Genomic DNA, 17,442 nt, shown 5'->3' with positions numbered 1-17,442 from the left:
TCAGGGAGCACATAGATCTTCCGTTAGTGTATATATATATATATATTTTTTTTTTAAAAGAAAGACAAACATTCATTTAATTTTCATTTATTGTAACCCCATTAAATAACTAACTAACTACAGAGGAGTGAGTTGAAAGGGTGTACCACACAGTATAAAGAATCCAAAATAAAAATCCGAAAATTCAAAATAAGGCCTCAAAATAATATTTTTTTTAAACATATAAAAACGAAAATACGTTGAATTCTTGTCGTGTGGTATATACTTTATTTTGTTTCTTTCTCTCTCCTTTTCTATCCCCTGTATTTTTAATCGACCATAATCTATTTTTACCAATGTATTAGTGGGTAAGTACCTTCTTTTAAATTCCTACCTTGGCTCTGTGCTTATGTGTATATCCCTGTTTGTTTATTTTTTTGTTTCTTCTTGTTCATTATACTGAACCTCCTTTTTCTATTTAGGTACTGTTTGATATGTGAAACTTATTGCGATTGCGATATTTGTATAGTTTGTACTGTTTCGTTTGTGCAACTTATAATGTTGATTTCAAAATACCAATGTAAAATTGTACCTATTTACTCCCACCTATGTATTGTAAGTTTTTCTCGTCCTACAATGAGTTTTGTAACTCATCGGAATTGCAAGAAATAAAAATATATATTTTTTTTTTTAACTAACACAAGAAGTGCCAAGGCCCGAGGCTTAAATTTCCAATACAAAATTGTGTTTACGAAATTGAAATGGGATAGAGATCTACGATGTCAGGTGAGTGTAAGTAAGACGGAGCGCTAGGCTATTGGATTAAATTGCACACGCGCGTTGCTTCTCATTGTCGTTCATACATCGTCTTAGACATTCATATATATTCATATATTTGATGAACTTGATAGTTCTATGCCTTCGTTATTCTAACTTAAAACCATAAAATAATATTATATCGGAAAGGGAAAGTGATTAAAAGATTTTTTTGTATGATACATAATTAATTCATGATTTTTATTTATTGTGCTTATAAACATTTAGAGGTGTTTTATACATATTATTAACTAAGTTATCAATATTTTAAACATTTTGGATTTTTGAAATTTTCTTTGGTTGTAATCATTGATATATTAACACACGAGAGTGACATTTTCATCAAGGACCTGGTATTTGATCAACTAGAAATATTTTTACTAGACTAACAAGGGACTCAAGCTCATCATACACCATACTGAAAATTTTATTCAAAATATTGTATCAGAAAATAAAAAAATTATCTAAAATTTTATTCAAAATCTAAACCATTGATCAGAAATAAATTGTGACTTTTTAAACATTTTTTTAGCAAAAAAAATGGTAACCTTTTTTCCATTCGGAGAAAAATGAATATTGCTGATTCATTAAGAATTTCTTGAAATTATTCATAATCCGGTAATAACGGGATCGTAGACCATTTCCTGTTAAACTTTTAGTACATTACTAATATATTGAAACACGTTCATGAACCTGCATCTGCAATATTATTATTTTTGTGAACACAAATACCGACATCGCGATAGTAGATTTCCACAGTCTTTTATAAAAAAGGTTAACAGAAAACCTATCAATTCATAGGTTAAGGGCCTGCAGTCCCGTTTTCAATCATATTACGAAAACATTGAAAATATTCTACAAATTAGCAATATTTCACATCAGTTAGTTTTCTTTGTAGCTTTATGAAGAAATAGAAAATATTTTAAGAGAGAAAAATGTTCAACCTTTTTAATAACTTTTTGTCCACCAGCAAGGAAAAAGCCACAAGCTGATACTGTTTTGAATGATGTATGTTAATAATGGAAATGTGTAATTTACAAATATTTTGTAATACCAGCTCAGTCATACTTTCAATTGTAATACATATTTTATTTATTTATTTATTTACAAAAACATTAGAATTCGCAAAGGTTTACCTTTTATATAATTAGAATAAATGTTTCGAAATAATGTTTTATATTTACATTGTCTGTTCATCATACAGTGCTTTCAAGAAATAATAAAAATATATTTATTTTAAAGAAAGCTTGATTTTCAATATATATTTGCATGAATATTGTATATATCTTTATATAATTTCTTATGCGAGTTTATACCGTATATATTCGGATAACAAATGATATTTGATTAAATCGGACATTAAAATTAATAAAATATTAAAACGGTTTCCAAGGATTGTTTGACAATATACCTTTTTATCACAGTGAAATAATTTATTGGTTCCTAGCTTCACGACTAGCAATAGCAACAACAGGTTTTTATCGCCATCTCAGCTAGTTTTAGCGTTTTTTGCTAAGCTAAACACATTTTTTTACGGTTATTCCAAATTAATAGTATAATGTTAAATCGGGGCTTAGAATCACAGCGGCCTAACTACAAAAACTGGTGTTTTCAGTTTCGCTTAGTTTTGGTAATGCCATAATCATATTTATTAGTGACTTCGTGTCACTAATAAATATGATTATCTTGCTCTATCTCGTTCACACAGCCGATACAGATACAGTTCGACATATGAGCATTCCAATCTGTATTTGCGTTTATCTCTACAACTATGTTTTGGTGGATAGGACCCTGTGATCCTAAACCCCCGAATTTACTCAATAAAATTTAACTATATTGGTAATGTTCGAGAAACTAGTAATCTATGTATTTTGTCACCTACTACTGAACCTCGTGTACTAAGTTGTATAGCTAGTTACACCCTTAAGTATAATATATGACAAAATTATTTTAATGCTTGCTTGTAAGTCGTGAAACTGAGAACCGTTTTCTTGACACAAAATCAAATAGTCGATGATTTTCAAAAAAATAATTTAACAAATTATTCCACAAGCGAACAAATGTTTTCATAAACAATCATTTCATATTAGGTAGATACACAATAAATATTATATATTTTTTTTACAAAAATACTTAATTTAAAATACATATTATTTTAAAGTGGATGATTTCGTTTCCTCGCTTCACAGCTATTTTCTCAGATGCTGGATTTATTTGGCTTCGTAACTTACTCAAATAAATTCCCATATATTATTTATTTACAAAAGAAACTTGTTATAACAGATACCATAACGCCCGAATAATACATTTGTCGTCAAAATAACAAAAATTCACTGTTGATATTATTATTGGGAGGATATTGGATAAACAAATCGTTTTGGTTTATTTTATGATGTGTTGATTTTGTAAATAGACACGACGATTGATAGATGAAAGAGATATTGGTGGGCGGCCCTGGGTCGCTCTGCTGAACCTGTGAAGAAAAAAATATTTCTGTAAATATTCTGAGTGCTTGAAAAAAGAAACATAAATCTGTATCAATCAATATCCTATCAAGAACAACTACGGAAATATCAAGAATAAAGGAATATAACACCATTATCTTTATCGTGGAGTAGAGTTTAAAATACGTATGTTATAATTTTTTTCGATTAGGGTTTTGTGTTATTTTTTTTCATTTGACTTCATAAGAACTCTATTGTTTCTATCGTTAACAGGTTTGGTAAAGTGTTGTGAAGAAGTTGCTGTAGGGAATGATTTGTTGAAGCGGGCTTTAAACGAGACCAAGATGATATCAACGAAGAAATGTGAATACTGTTAGCTTCTTCCAAGTTTTTTTCAATCGTCTTATATAAGAAGTAGTTATAGAAATGATCTTTAAAATTATTTCTGAATTTCACCCACTGGCTGTTAGGATTTGAAAATTGGAATAAAATCTTTAAACAACTGCACCTACAAAATTCTGAAAAGTTAACATCGCCTGCGCATTTGAATCCCTTATTTTGTTCTTCTTAACATGAATTCCATTTCAAGGGTGACATTTACCGTCTGATTCCGGGTAGAGCTATTATATATGGTGTTACGTAAATAAATAACAACATCTATTTTAACACTATTAACAACAACAAAACAATTGTCTGCATGTTTTTCGTTGGTTAAAAAGATTCACCGAAATGGTATATCTATAAAAGGTGTACATCATAAAAACACAAAAACAAATACATTAATAAACTTCAAAAGAAAATAATAGAACTGGTTCTCCTCTATTTCCCGAGGGTTTATGCTTGTTAAAGGTTGAAAAATTGACAGTACGTATTGACGTTTTGGCAGTACCTGCTTGCTTTTGATATTAAAACTGATACCAAACTGAATTCGATCTTGAGTTTTATTAAAATTCTATAAAATAAAAATAAAATCCTGAAAAAAAAATCTGTACAAAATTGGAAGCGAAATTAAAACACTCAACTTAAAATTTTTCAGAATCAAAAGTTATTGAAATAATTTCCACCACATGCTAACATAATCGTGAATTTCATTTATTGGACTAAAATAAAACAACTTTGTGACTTATATGACTAAGAAGAATTATTAAGGGTGTGCCAAAAAATCACATGATTCAAAAGAGAAATAAAGCGAGACCAAAAACATGTAATATCGTTTATACCACAGATGAAGATCGAGGAAGTTTTATGAGAAATATTAGAAAGAGAAAAGAATAGACTTATACATTTCCTTTGTTTTTTTTTTATATTATAGAGGTTTCCGGGAGTAAGGTGCGCTTACTTCGAGGTGTGATTCTAAATGACAGTTAAAGAAAAGAAAAAAATTACTTGTTCTATCATTTTTCGAAAATTCCAACGTTTCAAGGTAGTTCTTAGATAAAAATAATAAAAAAATTGTATGGGAAAATAAATAATCTACTACGTAAAAATATTTTTTATACCCCCGGACACCCTGTATAGTGTTCAAATTTTTTAGCACCGTTCAGTGACAAAATCACCCTAAGGATAATCATATAATCTGGAACAATTCACTTAAATTAACAAGTATTTATATACCAATCTTCCTCTCGATTATCAGAGTGAGGTCCATATAACAAAAATAAATAATATTTAATTATTGATAATAAAATAAGCGATTTTTAAACGGAAATTTTAAACAAAAAATCAGAAAAAGATGCAGATAAATATGACCTAAGTAAATAGGATCCCACTAACTCAATCGGTAAAGCACCCGAAAAGCGAAGGTCCTGAGTTCAAGTCTTATATACGACCGTATCTTTTTCTGATGTTTCTGTTTCAAACTTTCGTTTAAAAAAATTTTAATATTGTCTTCAAAAATTAAATATTTCAATTTGAGATTTTACTCATTGAGTTATTTGGAAAACAAAAAAAAAATAATAAAATTTAACTATTTTCAAAATAATTATTATTTTTTTTGATAAATTAATGTTTTTAAGACAAGATTTTATTTATGCATAGCACAAAGGATAAAAATTATTTTTATAAGCAATAATTGTTCGCCTGAAACACTCATCCACATTGAAAAAATCTCCTGATAAAAAATACATGACGCCAACGGGACTCGAACCCGTGTCCATTCGATTTCCGGTCAAAAGCTCTGACCACTGAGCTATGGAGGCTTATCTCTTACCCGCGAAATTATTCAATATATGCTAGTGTTTCATTCAACAATTACTGCTTGTTACATTTTTTTCACCTGAGAACAACCAACTTTATTTTATATGAGAAAGGCATTGTAAGTGCTAACTCTCTCACTAGATGGCGTTGAGACAAATTGTCTACATTTTTAGGTGAAATACTTGAACTTGTCAAATATTAATTATTATTTTTTTTGATAAATTAATGTTTTTAAGACAAGATTTTATTCATGCATAGCACAAAGGATAACAATTATTTTTATAAGCAATAATTGTTCGCCTGAAACACTCATCCACATTGAAAAAATCTCCTGATAAAAAATACATGACGCCAACGGGACTCGAACCCGTGTTAAAATGTAGACAATTTGTCTCAACGCCATCTAGTGAGAGAGTTAGCACTTACAATGCCTTTTTCATATAAAATAAAGTTGGTTGTTCTCAGGTGAAAAAAATGTAACAAGCAGTAATTGTTGAATGAAACACTAGCATATATTGAATAATTTCGCGGGTAAGAGATAAGCCTCCATAGCTCAGTGGTCAGAGCTTTCGACCGGAAATCGAATGGACACGGGTTCGAGTCCCGTTGGCGTCATGTATTTTTTATCAGGAGATTTTTTCAATGTAGATGAGTGTTTCAGGCGAACAATTATTGCTTATAAAAATAATTATTTTCAAAATAATAAATAACTAAAAATATATAAAAATGACCTGTTAAGGCTACAATAATGACACATTTGACAGTTTGTTGTCTGTTCTTGTTCAAATCACCTGTTTCCCTGTCAAATATCTAGTTTGTATTTTTGTTTGTGAACTTCCCAGACACATATCGAAGCCATTACTTCTGTGACTACTTTAGTTTGTTGCATTCGGAAGACGGAGCCGAAGCCAGGAACTTTGAGCATGAAAAGATGAGTATTTCGGTGGTTGATGAGACATCCACTTCCGGGCCGACTCGCTTCCGATTCAGGCTTCGCTGCGTGGGAAGGTTTATGAAAAGCTTCTTCCGGCAAACGCTCATTTTATCACAGTCGCTAGTCGCTAAGTCCCCGAAACCATTTCAATTTGCAGACCGCATTTAAATGTGATTAAATTCGTTTAATTATGCGAGACTTTGACTAATTACGGAGTAATTACGTCGGGAGATGTAATTAGTCATTTAGCTTGAATGCCTACTTTATAAATAAGTTTGTACTATTATCGAACTTTACGCACATGTTTATTCCAATGAAAAACGTACTAACAAATAACGTCTCAATTCGTAGAATTAAAAAAAAATCATCTTTTAAAAAATTTTGTTTCTGTAATAAAAAACATCTCTTTTTACCAACGAAGATAATAAAAAATAAAAAATAACATTTTTTAAACTGTTTTTTTGTTGTTTGTTTTTGGGGTGTTATGCCGTGTTGCGCTAACTCCTTCTTTAGCCGACGTTTCGGACAGCGTTGCAGTGTCCATCATCATCTGCCCTGATGATGGACACTGCAACGCTGTCCGAAACGTCGGCTAAAGAAGGAGTTAGCGCAACACGGCATAACACCCCAAAAACAAACAACAAAAATGCTTTTGGCCGTGAGAATCTAAAAACTTACCTTTTTTAAACTGGTTTAATTGAGGATTGAACCTTCCTCTCCAAGGACTGAAAACAACCGCGCTAACAACTGAGCCGATTCCCGATTGGAGAGGACTGATATTTGTTTTGTATGTTTCGGATTTACTGCTGTTCAGAAAATGGCTTATATTTCAGTGTGTGTATTCGTGATTATCACCAAAAATTGATGGAATGCATTGTCATCGACAACGAGTTTATTTGCCGAATTTCAGCTCGATCGGATATCGGTAAGTGGGTAAATTTACACTTCCACGATTTGCATTCATTGAACAAAATAGAAACAGATGTATTTAAGAAGAGAATAAAACAAGCAGCGGCCCCACTTTACGCTATTCAAATGCTCGAATTTTCTTGTAAATACCAAGTATTTGACTTAATATTTTATTATTGAATCTAAAAGGCTCGTTTACTTAGGACAAATCTCAAACAAACTGACATATCCGTTTTTCGATTCCATATCATTCCTTTTTTAACAAAGTTAACAACGTCCTATTTAGTACAAAAGCGTATTTCAGAATGTCAAAAAATGTCTTGGATATAAAAACCCTTGTTGCTGAACACACCTAAGTTATTTCAGGGGTTTGATTATCAGTTCAACACTATCACTGCCAATAAGGGTATCTTTAAATCTTATGAAACAAACCTGTCAATAATTTAATGTTTTTCACCAACCTGTTTTTTTTTACTTGTTATGTAATTAAAATTATCAATACTTAAATAAAGAATTTTATTCGTTTTAATAAAAACCATCATACAAAGATTCGATTTCATTTTACATGTCAGGGATAAGTGGATACGTTTACACAAAATTTCTAACTTAGTTTGAAAAATATGTATGTCACAGAATTCAATGAGAATATTTCTAGAACTGAAAAAATAACATGTTTTCAGACCATTGAAGGATTAAAAAAATAAAGTACAAATGGCTATAGGATAAAACGTCCGCACTAACCCTTCTGTCGAACTTGAGAAAATTGTTAAAAAACCATTCGTGTGCGTAAATATATGACATGAAAGCTTTCAACACGTAAAAATTTCAGGAAGTATTATGTACAATATACATACAAGGTATCCAATTTGTCGTAATACTTACCCTGATCTGGAAGAGATGGCGCCTCTTCAAATATGTCTAACCCGAGGAAATTGTACCTTTTTCGTGTTCGGATTTGAATAAAAGGCTTTTAAATTGTTTATTACATCAGAGGTTTTGTGGGAAGTGGGGTATATCGTTAAATGGATGCTACATAATATACACATATTTATTCAGAGCGTATTGGGTTTGAATAAATGAATCTTTTAACTCTGGAGATCTTGTGAAATTCTACACAATTCTTGTCTGTATAGATCTCTAATACCTGAAATGCTAAAAGAAATACGGGAAACACTTTTACACAAAGCTGAATCAAGGATTTTTTTTAAAGTTGTCTTTAACTTATCATTCACTTACCTACACTTTTTTCGTTCTGATATTGCATAATTATTTGCTTAACAAGAAATCTGATGGCATTACTATTATTAAATAATAATAAAAATATGTATATAAAAAGGCAGAGCTATGCATCTAAACTCTATTTCAAAAACATTTGTAATGAAAAAGGATCCGTTTCTTTTCAAGGAATTACCTATAAAACAGTTTTTTAAGTGCGAATTTCAATGATAATTTAGCTTTTCGTTACTGAAAACATTTTTGGATGGGTTAAATATATAACACTAACATATATCCAGCGTTGCTCGGAGAATTTTATATTATATAATATGCATTTATTATGTTTATAAAAAATTCGGAAGAAATTCTCTAAATGATAGTGAAACCCCCAAACCGTAGTTTAGAAGAACTAAGCGCACAAACAGAGAAACGCAGATAGGGACTTTGTTTTATACTACTTAGAAATTTAAGCGATGTCATTTTGCGATATTTTATAGCGAGTGCTCTCAAACAAACCCTTATATAACAAATACCTGAACATTCTCTGTTACAAGACTTTTGGTGAGGATAGTAAGCAAAGAATTTTTTTTATTATCTTATTTTGTCTTTCTGAATGGTAAAGTTTTTTAACTTACGCAGCGTACAATATGTCAAAACGAAAAATACCATCAGACTTGGTCATGATTAATGGGGTGAACAAACACGTAAAAGGAACAATGTCTGAGATGGCTGGAAAAACTTTACAGAAGATACTTAAAGTTTTGTGTGAAAATAATTAAAAAATTAAATGTACTTAATACAGCAGAGTTTTTCTAATTTTGATTGTGTGTGACGTGGTGGGTATATTTATACAAGTGAAGGCATTTTCAATTTCTATTGAAATTACATTAGAAGTCACCAAAAACATTTTGCAACAAAAATGTCACGTTATGTGACGGCGTGGTTTAAATGAGTTCCATGCGCTCCAAATTGCCAAATGTATCCGCTATTTATGTGAACATAGCTACCATGGTTGGACACTTAAATACAATGTCAAACGCAGTCATGAAAAACGTTATTTGTGTGGTTTAACGTGGAATATGCTCCGATATTTGGAATGGTAGAAATATGGGGTTTATTTTGAGGCTCGAAAAACTAAAAGATGGAATGAAAAAGGACAAGTTAGCATTTGAAAGCGTTGACTTTTTAAGACTTTAAGCTTTTTAGACCTATGAAAATACAGCTAAAGCTTTTTCAAGTAAGGTGCGACTTTAGCTGTCTCAAAAAGAAGCGTTGATGCAGATCAAGATACAAACATGCTACCTTCATTTTAAATTAATAAAATTGTATGACTTTATTTGAAATAACAATATATTAATTTCAATTGAAATTAAAGTTGTTTCAGAGCCAAGGATTATCACAAAGCTCAACAAGGAGACCTTTCCGTCATAATAAAACGTCTAATTTTAATAAAATGTCTAAGGTAAATAATTCAAAGTGAAAGATGCTATTTAGCACGTATAAAAATTATTTCAGAAAAAAATACGATAAATTAAATATCAAACCGGTTTGTCTTTCTTCGTAACGATGAATGAAGTGGATTTGACAAGTGATATAATTTCTTACCCTCGTCGATTGGAGATTACTTTCTTGACCTAAAATAACTTATTTTAATTATTAAAAAATGTTTCAAGAACTACTGTTGGTTTCAAACTCTGCAAAATCCCAGAACAAAAAGATACATCATCCGTTTTCTAAACAATAATTCTTTGGTAAGATCAAGGCGGAGACTCGGTGAAATGATTAGAAAGGGATGTAAAGTTAAGTGATGACTTACTGCCGGGCCATTCAAGCTTCTGGTTATTGAGCTGGGAGGTCTGCCTGAGGGAGGCTGCTATGGAGAATTGGCGCTTGTGTGGACCACCGGGCAACCACTTTGGCATCGTGGACTCGCACCTATTGAAAAAAAGACTTGTGTAATGAGATATGAAAAAAAAAAATTACTTAAAGAATTTTTAGCCTTAATAATCGGAGATACCGATAAATTATGACTAAAATAAAGATTTTAAAAACGAAAACCCTATTATGCTGTCCTTGCTCTACCGATATTTCATTAAATTTTTTTTGAAAAAGTCATTGATCCCTTCAGAGCCTGTCGTGAAATCTTGGACACCTTTTTTCTATTGGAAAACACGCCAAAAGCACGCACAACATTTGTGAATGGTTGACATTATTTGTCAATGGGGATAGACCGCTTCTGCTACTCTTTGTGTGGTTCAACAGTTTGGATGTGGAATGATTTTCTGGCCTTTGTTTCCTCCCTCCTAAGCCATGGATCCCTTCGATACTCGATACTTATTCACTCCTTCTTCTCCTCAAAAAGACCCTGCACACAGCATACCCAATGATGAAATAGGCCTTCGAGGCATCCAGAGTGATATTAATATTCATTCATTTTTGGTGTTACATTACTATAGGTGCCACGGATGATACGATTAGGCTTAAGGTTTAATTGATGGTGCTTAGAAAAACGATAAGTTCTAAGCAATGAAGTTTCAAAACAACTTCAAATTATTTAAAATTATATTACATTGATTAAAGCACGCCGAGAACAGAATTTTAAAGATGAAAGTTGCTTCCGGCTGAAAAGCATGTAACATCACGGTACATGTTGCAGCACTGCCACTCAAATTAGGAAATGCACTTCGTGCGACATCACGAGACAAAACTGCATACATTTAACTTCGTCGTTTTTGGAGATGTCAAAAAAGTTGTTTCTCGGTAGTCATATTAACTCTTTAAATATCAAAAATTTCCATTAAAACAAAACAAAAAATTTGGAGACGATACTGTTCTTTATGGTTTTGATGTTTTTCTTCTTACAAAAACTAAGTATTCAAAGATCTGGATGCAGGACCGGCCCTATGCGGGCGCTGAAGCAGTCCACTCCGGGTGCCGAATTTCCAAGGCTCCAAAGCACTGATATTATCTAACTCTTAACAGTCCTAATACGTAGCCTTAGATATCGTTTTTCCTAAAAACGGCGTTGCACAAAAATACAAATCAGACAAATATTATTGATTACAGTGATCACTTATCTAGGCGTCTACTGGGTTTGAAAAGAGGTGCTAGAATTTAACTCGCGCCAAGCGCCATTTGGCAAAAGGCCGGCTCTGTCTGACTGTACACAAATTGGCATCATAATTAAGCTTAAGTAGTATTGCAATTTCAACGGACATCTTTCAATCGTGCTACGAGCCAATAATGGTCTTACATATCTTCGGAGATTGAAGATATGCCAGTTATCTTTTTCAGTGATTGTTTATACCTTAGTATCAGCATTTCCCTCGCCGGGGAGCCCGGTGACGTCACAGACCTGAAGAGCCACCTATCGGCGCGCAGGCGCAGGGACACGGATCGCGTGGAGAGGCCCAACGTATCAGACCCCGTCACCGTGGATTCATCCAGGAAGGGGAACTGCGCCTGACAAATAAACACCGATTAATATAATTAAATAAATAAACGCATTTATATTTTTAGGTAGGTACTATATTTTATCAAATTCAGTTTATTCAATAAGTAATCACGAACTTGATAAAATGCATTCTTAACCCTGAATTACTAACGTTATTCTTGTGCCTCACTAAGCTAACCATTCGACTTTTTGACGACCATTTTTGGAAGTCCTAATGTTGTATTCAATTTTTATTTTATCTAATAAAATATTATAGAATGATTAAGTTATAAATTTAACAACATAAAACGTATTTTTATTAAAGTTTTAAGTACTATATTATCTAAAAAGACAATTCTTTTTATGACACAGAACAATAGTTAGAAAAAATTGCCTTTTTTCTTTGATATCGCGAAGAGAAAATATATAAATCAACGATGACAATAGAATAACTTATGTTTTGGCGCAAGTTAGAAAAAACCATTAAAACCACAAAAATCGTAGAAATAACCATTTGTCAAAATGACTAGTAATCAGTAAGTATCTCAAAAACAATAAAACTTACTAAATAACCGACTTAATACAGCCGCCATACGCACTGGCCTGGCGGCCACAAAGTTGACATGGTGACGGCTATTTTCAAATTCATTTTCGGAACCATTCAAAAGAGACAGGTAGTTTGTATTTTGGTCGTCGTTTTGGCGAAAGTTAATTATCTAAGATAAAAATAAAATAATACCGATAGAAGCAAAAAAGGGATGAAATTGATGAAAATTTAATCTATTATAATTAATATTAAAATGTGAACTTTTAGCTAATAAATGTGTACAAAATTAAACACTTTGTAACAACATGTAACATGACAATTACTCACTGAACAAAAACCGATACCGTTGCGCCATATTCTTTTGCTGCGATCGATTTCAACTTCTACCTGATTCTTTGATCCGGATTTTAAGTACCAGGTTCCAAAAGAAGGATTCCAAAATCCAGAACCGAGGTTTTAGATTTTTCTTAATATTTATTAGTAATTTTCTTCAGGTTCCCTAATTTTTGAAAAATATTGAGGAATGTCGTGACAAACGACGGCCTACGTGTTTGATAGTAAGACCCTAGACTATTTATCTAAAGGTCGCTGGTTCAAATCCCGGCGTTGGCGGGTAAATTTTATTTTAGGTTCCAGAGTGGAAGTTACTATCAATATTGCCCTGGTGTAAGACCACCAGTGGTGATTAAAATATTGCTTGAAAATGCTTGGCCGTATTTGGTAACCATATCTGAATAGCCATGTTCTCCCCCACCATAATTTTACCCACGTTTTTCTCCTCCTCACTACCTTCAGCCTCACAATATACCGAAATTAGTTATGTCATAGTCTCCCTGGCTCCAGACTGTTGGCAGCAGTTGGTACTTTTGTGAGGTATTGACATGAAAAAAATCACTCCAGTTCAGTTCAAAGCCACCAAAAAAGAGATGGCCTAACCACTTAATATTTTTCTACCCCCTTCACCACTTGCGCATTCCATATTTCCAATAACTTCCAATATTTTCATGGTTTTTAAAAGCATATTAGAAAAATTCGTCACCTCTTCATCATTGATGAACCACGACAGATCGGCGGGAGGCAGCGACGGGTCAGACGTGCAGTTCAGTCGGATCTCCTCCCCGAGGGAGTACACAGTGGCCGCCCCCTCCACCAACGGATCTCTCTGCGGCAAGGCTGGACATGGAAGACACAGATTCATAGTGCAAGTCTATTACGTTGTGAAAAGTAACAGAAATTTAAACGTAAGACTGTAATCAGATGACCATTACTCGCCATTTTGTTTATGCATCTTTTGCAACATTGCAATATTTGAAATGTATTTTGACATTGCAGTTTTCGAACTAATTGTGGTGAATTGGGCGTGAACATTAATGCTTGTCAGCTGGTCACAATTTGATAGAAATCTGCAACGGGACTATAATAGACGTTTAATTGGGACCTTTCAAATATCAAAAAACAAAATGGGATGTTACAATTATGCGATGTTACATTTGATGCTATATTTGATTTTACATTTGATGTTAAGTTTGATGTAATATTTGTTGTAACATTTTAGATGACTTTTGATGTTGCATCCTTATGTTATATTTTAAATTAGATTTTATGTATTATTTGAATAACTGTGAAAAATCTAAATCTTAGCATTCTGGACGAATTGCCGGTCCGTTAAGATGGATTCAAAGTTTTGGGGAAGATGTTTTTATACAAAACTTAATTTGCATTTATAAACGCTTTGTTTGATATTCTGTATTAGGGTGGATAGAAAATTCGACATGGCCTCCAGCAATGGGTTATATTTACCAAAAAAAAAGTTCCAAAATACAAGTAATTCAAAATAGATCCGTACGTAAAATATATAATCTGCCATGGGATACACATGTCAAAGATATATACTCACAGACACAAATACTTCCTTTTACGGTCCTGCCAAAGTATAACATCACAACTGCCATTCTATAAATAATACAACACTCCTCACACACCAACACTAAACCAGTCTTTAATTCTGACATACACCAGCACAAAACACGATCACAAAATCAAATACATTTATCGTCATCTACTTACACGACCAAATTTGGAATTAACTCCTTACAATACATTGCGCATAAGCAATGTAACGCATTACCTAGTAATTTAAAACTTCCGGCAACGAACAAAAAAACATTGGCAAAAGCTCTTAAAAGCTATTTTCTTAGAAGCTTCATTAATGACTAACACAATCTTTCTCTGGAACTCCATAATAACATCTGCGTTTATTTATTTTAATGTATTTTATTTATTTGTCTTGTCCTTCATCTAATGTTTTCTTTCCCTAAATGAGTATTATAAACTCACTGGGAATAATACATTATAACTTTGTTATCATTTTGTAATGTATTATCTTTTAAGAAAAATAAAAATAAAATATTGTCTACCGGCATGGCTTTACTTACAACTACAAAAAATATTGAATATTTCTTTGAATTAAACTAGCAATTCTAGGGAAAATATTTACTGTAGAGTATATATTGTTATCATAAATATATAAATAATATTTGAATAAAACTAGCAATTTTGGGGGAACTATTTATGGTACATTGCATACTTTTATCATAAATACTGAATAATATCCGAATAAGACTGGCAATTTTGGGGAACTTTTTATGGTAGATTATATATTGTTACCATAAATATGTAAATACTAAATAATATCTGGAGAGACGGTACAATTTACAAAAACGTCATTTTTTTAAAGTAAGATATTACGAAAATAGAAACGGTTGGAGCTCTGGGATAATTTAGTACTGGCATTCCAAATTGAACACTTTCAGTTTTTAAGTTCCAAAAAAATTAATATTATTTTTTAAGATAATATAAATACGTTTGTAGAGACGAAATGGTAATTATATGAAATTACAACGATTGAAAAAATCGGAAAGGACGCACTGAAAAATGTTAAAAACACTTTTTTTCTATTTTTTCGTTTTAACATTTTTTTCGTTCTTAGCATTTCCTTCAGCATTGTATATTTTTTTCTTAAATAGCAGAGTTTCTTTAAATGTAACTGTTTATGCATTTCCAAATGGCAATATGAAAAGCCAAATGTAATAATACAAACATGAATAATATTTAAAAAGAAAAAATATATATATTTTTGCGTTATAATATAATGTAAGTATGTTGAAATATCAAATTAACTGGAAATAAGCTATTCTTGAACAATATTATGTAATCGAAAAACTTAGCTTTACTTAAAACTTTAAGCTTACCAGTTTCAACATGTTATCAGATGCGCTGAGTTGAGATTGTATTGTAACGATAAACATTGTCTCAGTTATCAGAGGAGCATAACGACAAATAATGATTCACATACATACAAATATACCCTACGGCTATAGATCCGCTCAGGGTTATTTTGCGCCACCCTGCTGTTTACGAATTGACGAAATGTAAAAGTGCTAGCTGAAGAAATATTTGTAAAAATTCCAAGTCTACGATGTACAGAAACTTTATTAAAAAATATATGTTATTTAAACTAAATACTCCACCACCCAACATAAATACTCAACAAGAGCAATAAGCAAAAATTTACTAGTTACTCCCAGTTTGAATACATCTTTTCGACAGAGAAATATTAATTATATGCTACGAAATTGTGCAATGTTCTACCAAATCAAACAAAGAAATAACAGAAATGAATATATTTAAAAAAATTTAAAAAAACATGCCTAAGTGATAATCAACTTACAAACATTATGAAGACGATGTAAAAACTACTTGAAACTAAATACAAACGATTAAAATATACAGGCCGCCAACAGAAAACCCTAGTGAGGAGGACTGTGAAAAAAATTATGCTTATATTATATTTTATTTATTTTATTGAAACTGATAAAAAAAATAAAATGGTGTTGGTCTATTGCTTGCCAGCAAAGATAACTTAATTACAAAAACTTAAATATTATTTGTCCATTTAAATAATTTTATAACAACAATTAATAATTGCCAAAGCTTTTGTGCTCAATTATAATTTCAGTCATTAATTATAAGTTATAAGAAGAAATATCTGGGTATCATTTACTAACAACATCAAAGTTTCCCAAATGTCACGGACTTACAAAGGAGTTGAGAAGATGACAGTTGTCGTGTCGTATTTTTGGCTGAATCTTTGCAAACATTTTAAGCTTCCGCTATCAGAGCTAATGAGAATAACAGAAACTTTACAAACGCTTGTAAATTTAATGTAGGAAGAGACCCGTCAAGAGAAAATCTGTCAAGTTGTTCAATTTTGATCTTTCCGTGAGTAGGTACGAGATCAAATATTACACCGGGAAACAAACTAAATAATAATATCGATATCCCTTTCTAAAAAAAAAATAATTATTTTTTACTGAATCAAAAGAGTAGTTTGTCGAAACTTTGTAAAAATCTGCAAACCCTGACTTTGAATAAAAAAAGCACTCAAAACACAATTCAATAATGTCCCTTATCAGGCACAAGAGCTCCTCTTTTCTGATAAGGTATACATGACCAATATTATGAACCTTAATATTATATCTTGCAAAATATGTATGTATTAATGTAACCCATATGATGTATATTAAAATAATAAAAATAAAAAAAAAATAAAAAAAATAATTATTGGCAAAAGAAAAATTATTTCAACATATGATATTCGTCTTAGGATTTCTACTTCAGAAATAGATATTCAAAATACTCCTGCTATAAACGTTGAGGACACTTTTGAGAATTTTCATATTTTATGTTAATAATGACTATAACTCTGCCATAATGGTCAATAAATACTCATTGAGGAAACTTTTTTTAATAATAAAAAAATATTACGCTCAATAATTCAAAAAATTAAGCCACTTTATAAGAAAATTATTCGTGTGAAGCGGTCGAGAGATAAAGAATGATGTATTGAAAACCCTGTGAATATTTTTTGATGGGCTACGCTATCGTCATCGAAAAATAATTAAAAACA

The 17,442-nt window shown here is 31.5% G+C and overlaps 1 protein-coding gene across 2 annotated transcripts in view; it reads right to left on the bottom strand.

Moving 5' to 3' along the window:
* Positions 1 to 1,053: 1,053 nt before the first annotated feature.
* The window catches only part of LOC149417285 (uncharacterized), a 100,608-nt gene continuing 84,219 nt past the window's right edge, over positions 1,054 to 17,442 (bottom strand). Inside the window, exons 4-7 of one of the 2 annotated variants that reach the window (XM_089639973.1) lie at positions 13,513 to 13,646; positions 11,801 to 11,955; positions 10,310 to 10,428; positions 1,054 to 3,268 (exon numbers count right to left, since the gene is read on the bottom strand). In XM_089639973.1, the coding sequence (XP_089496099.1) occupies positions 3,183 to 3,268; positions 10,310 to 10,428; positions 11,801 to 11,955; positions 13,513 to 13,646 (494 nt within the window). In that variant the 3' untranslated portion in view covers positions 1,054 to 3,182. The remainder of the gene's footprint in view (positions 3,269 to 10,309; positions 10,429 to 11,800; positions 11,956 to 13,512; positions 13,647 to 17,442) is intronic. The other variant, XM_089639974.1, reaches the window with a different exon arrangement.

Source organism: Hesperophylax consimilis, chromosome 15, assembly GCF_061612785.1.
Source record: "Hesperophylax consimilis isolate HC1 chromosome 15, BYU_Hcon_1.0, whole genome shotgun sequence".
Classification (NCBI taxonomy): domain Eukaryota; kingdom Metazoa; phylum Arthropoda; class Insecta; order Trichoptera; family Limnephilidae; genus Hesperophylax; species Hesperophylax consimilis.
The sequence above is the reverse complement of the archived record's forward strand: the minus strand, read 5'-3'. Positions and strand labels throughout refer to the sequence as shown.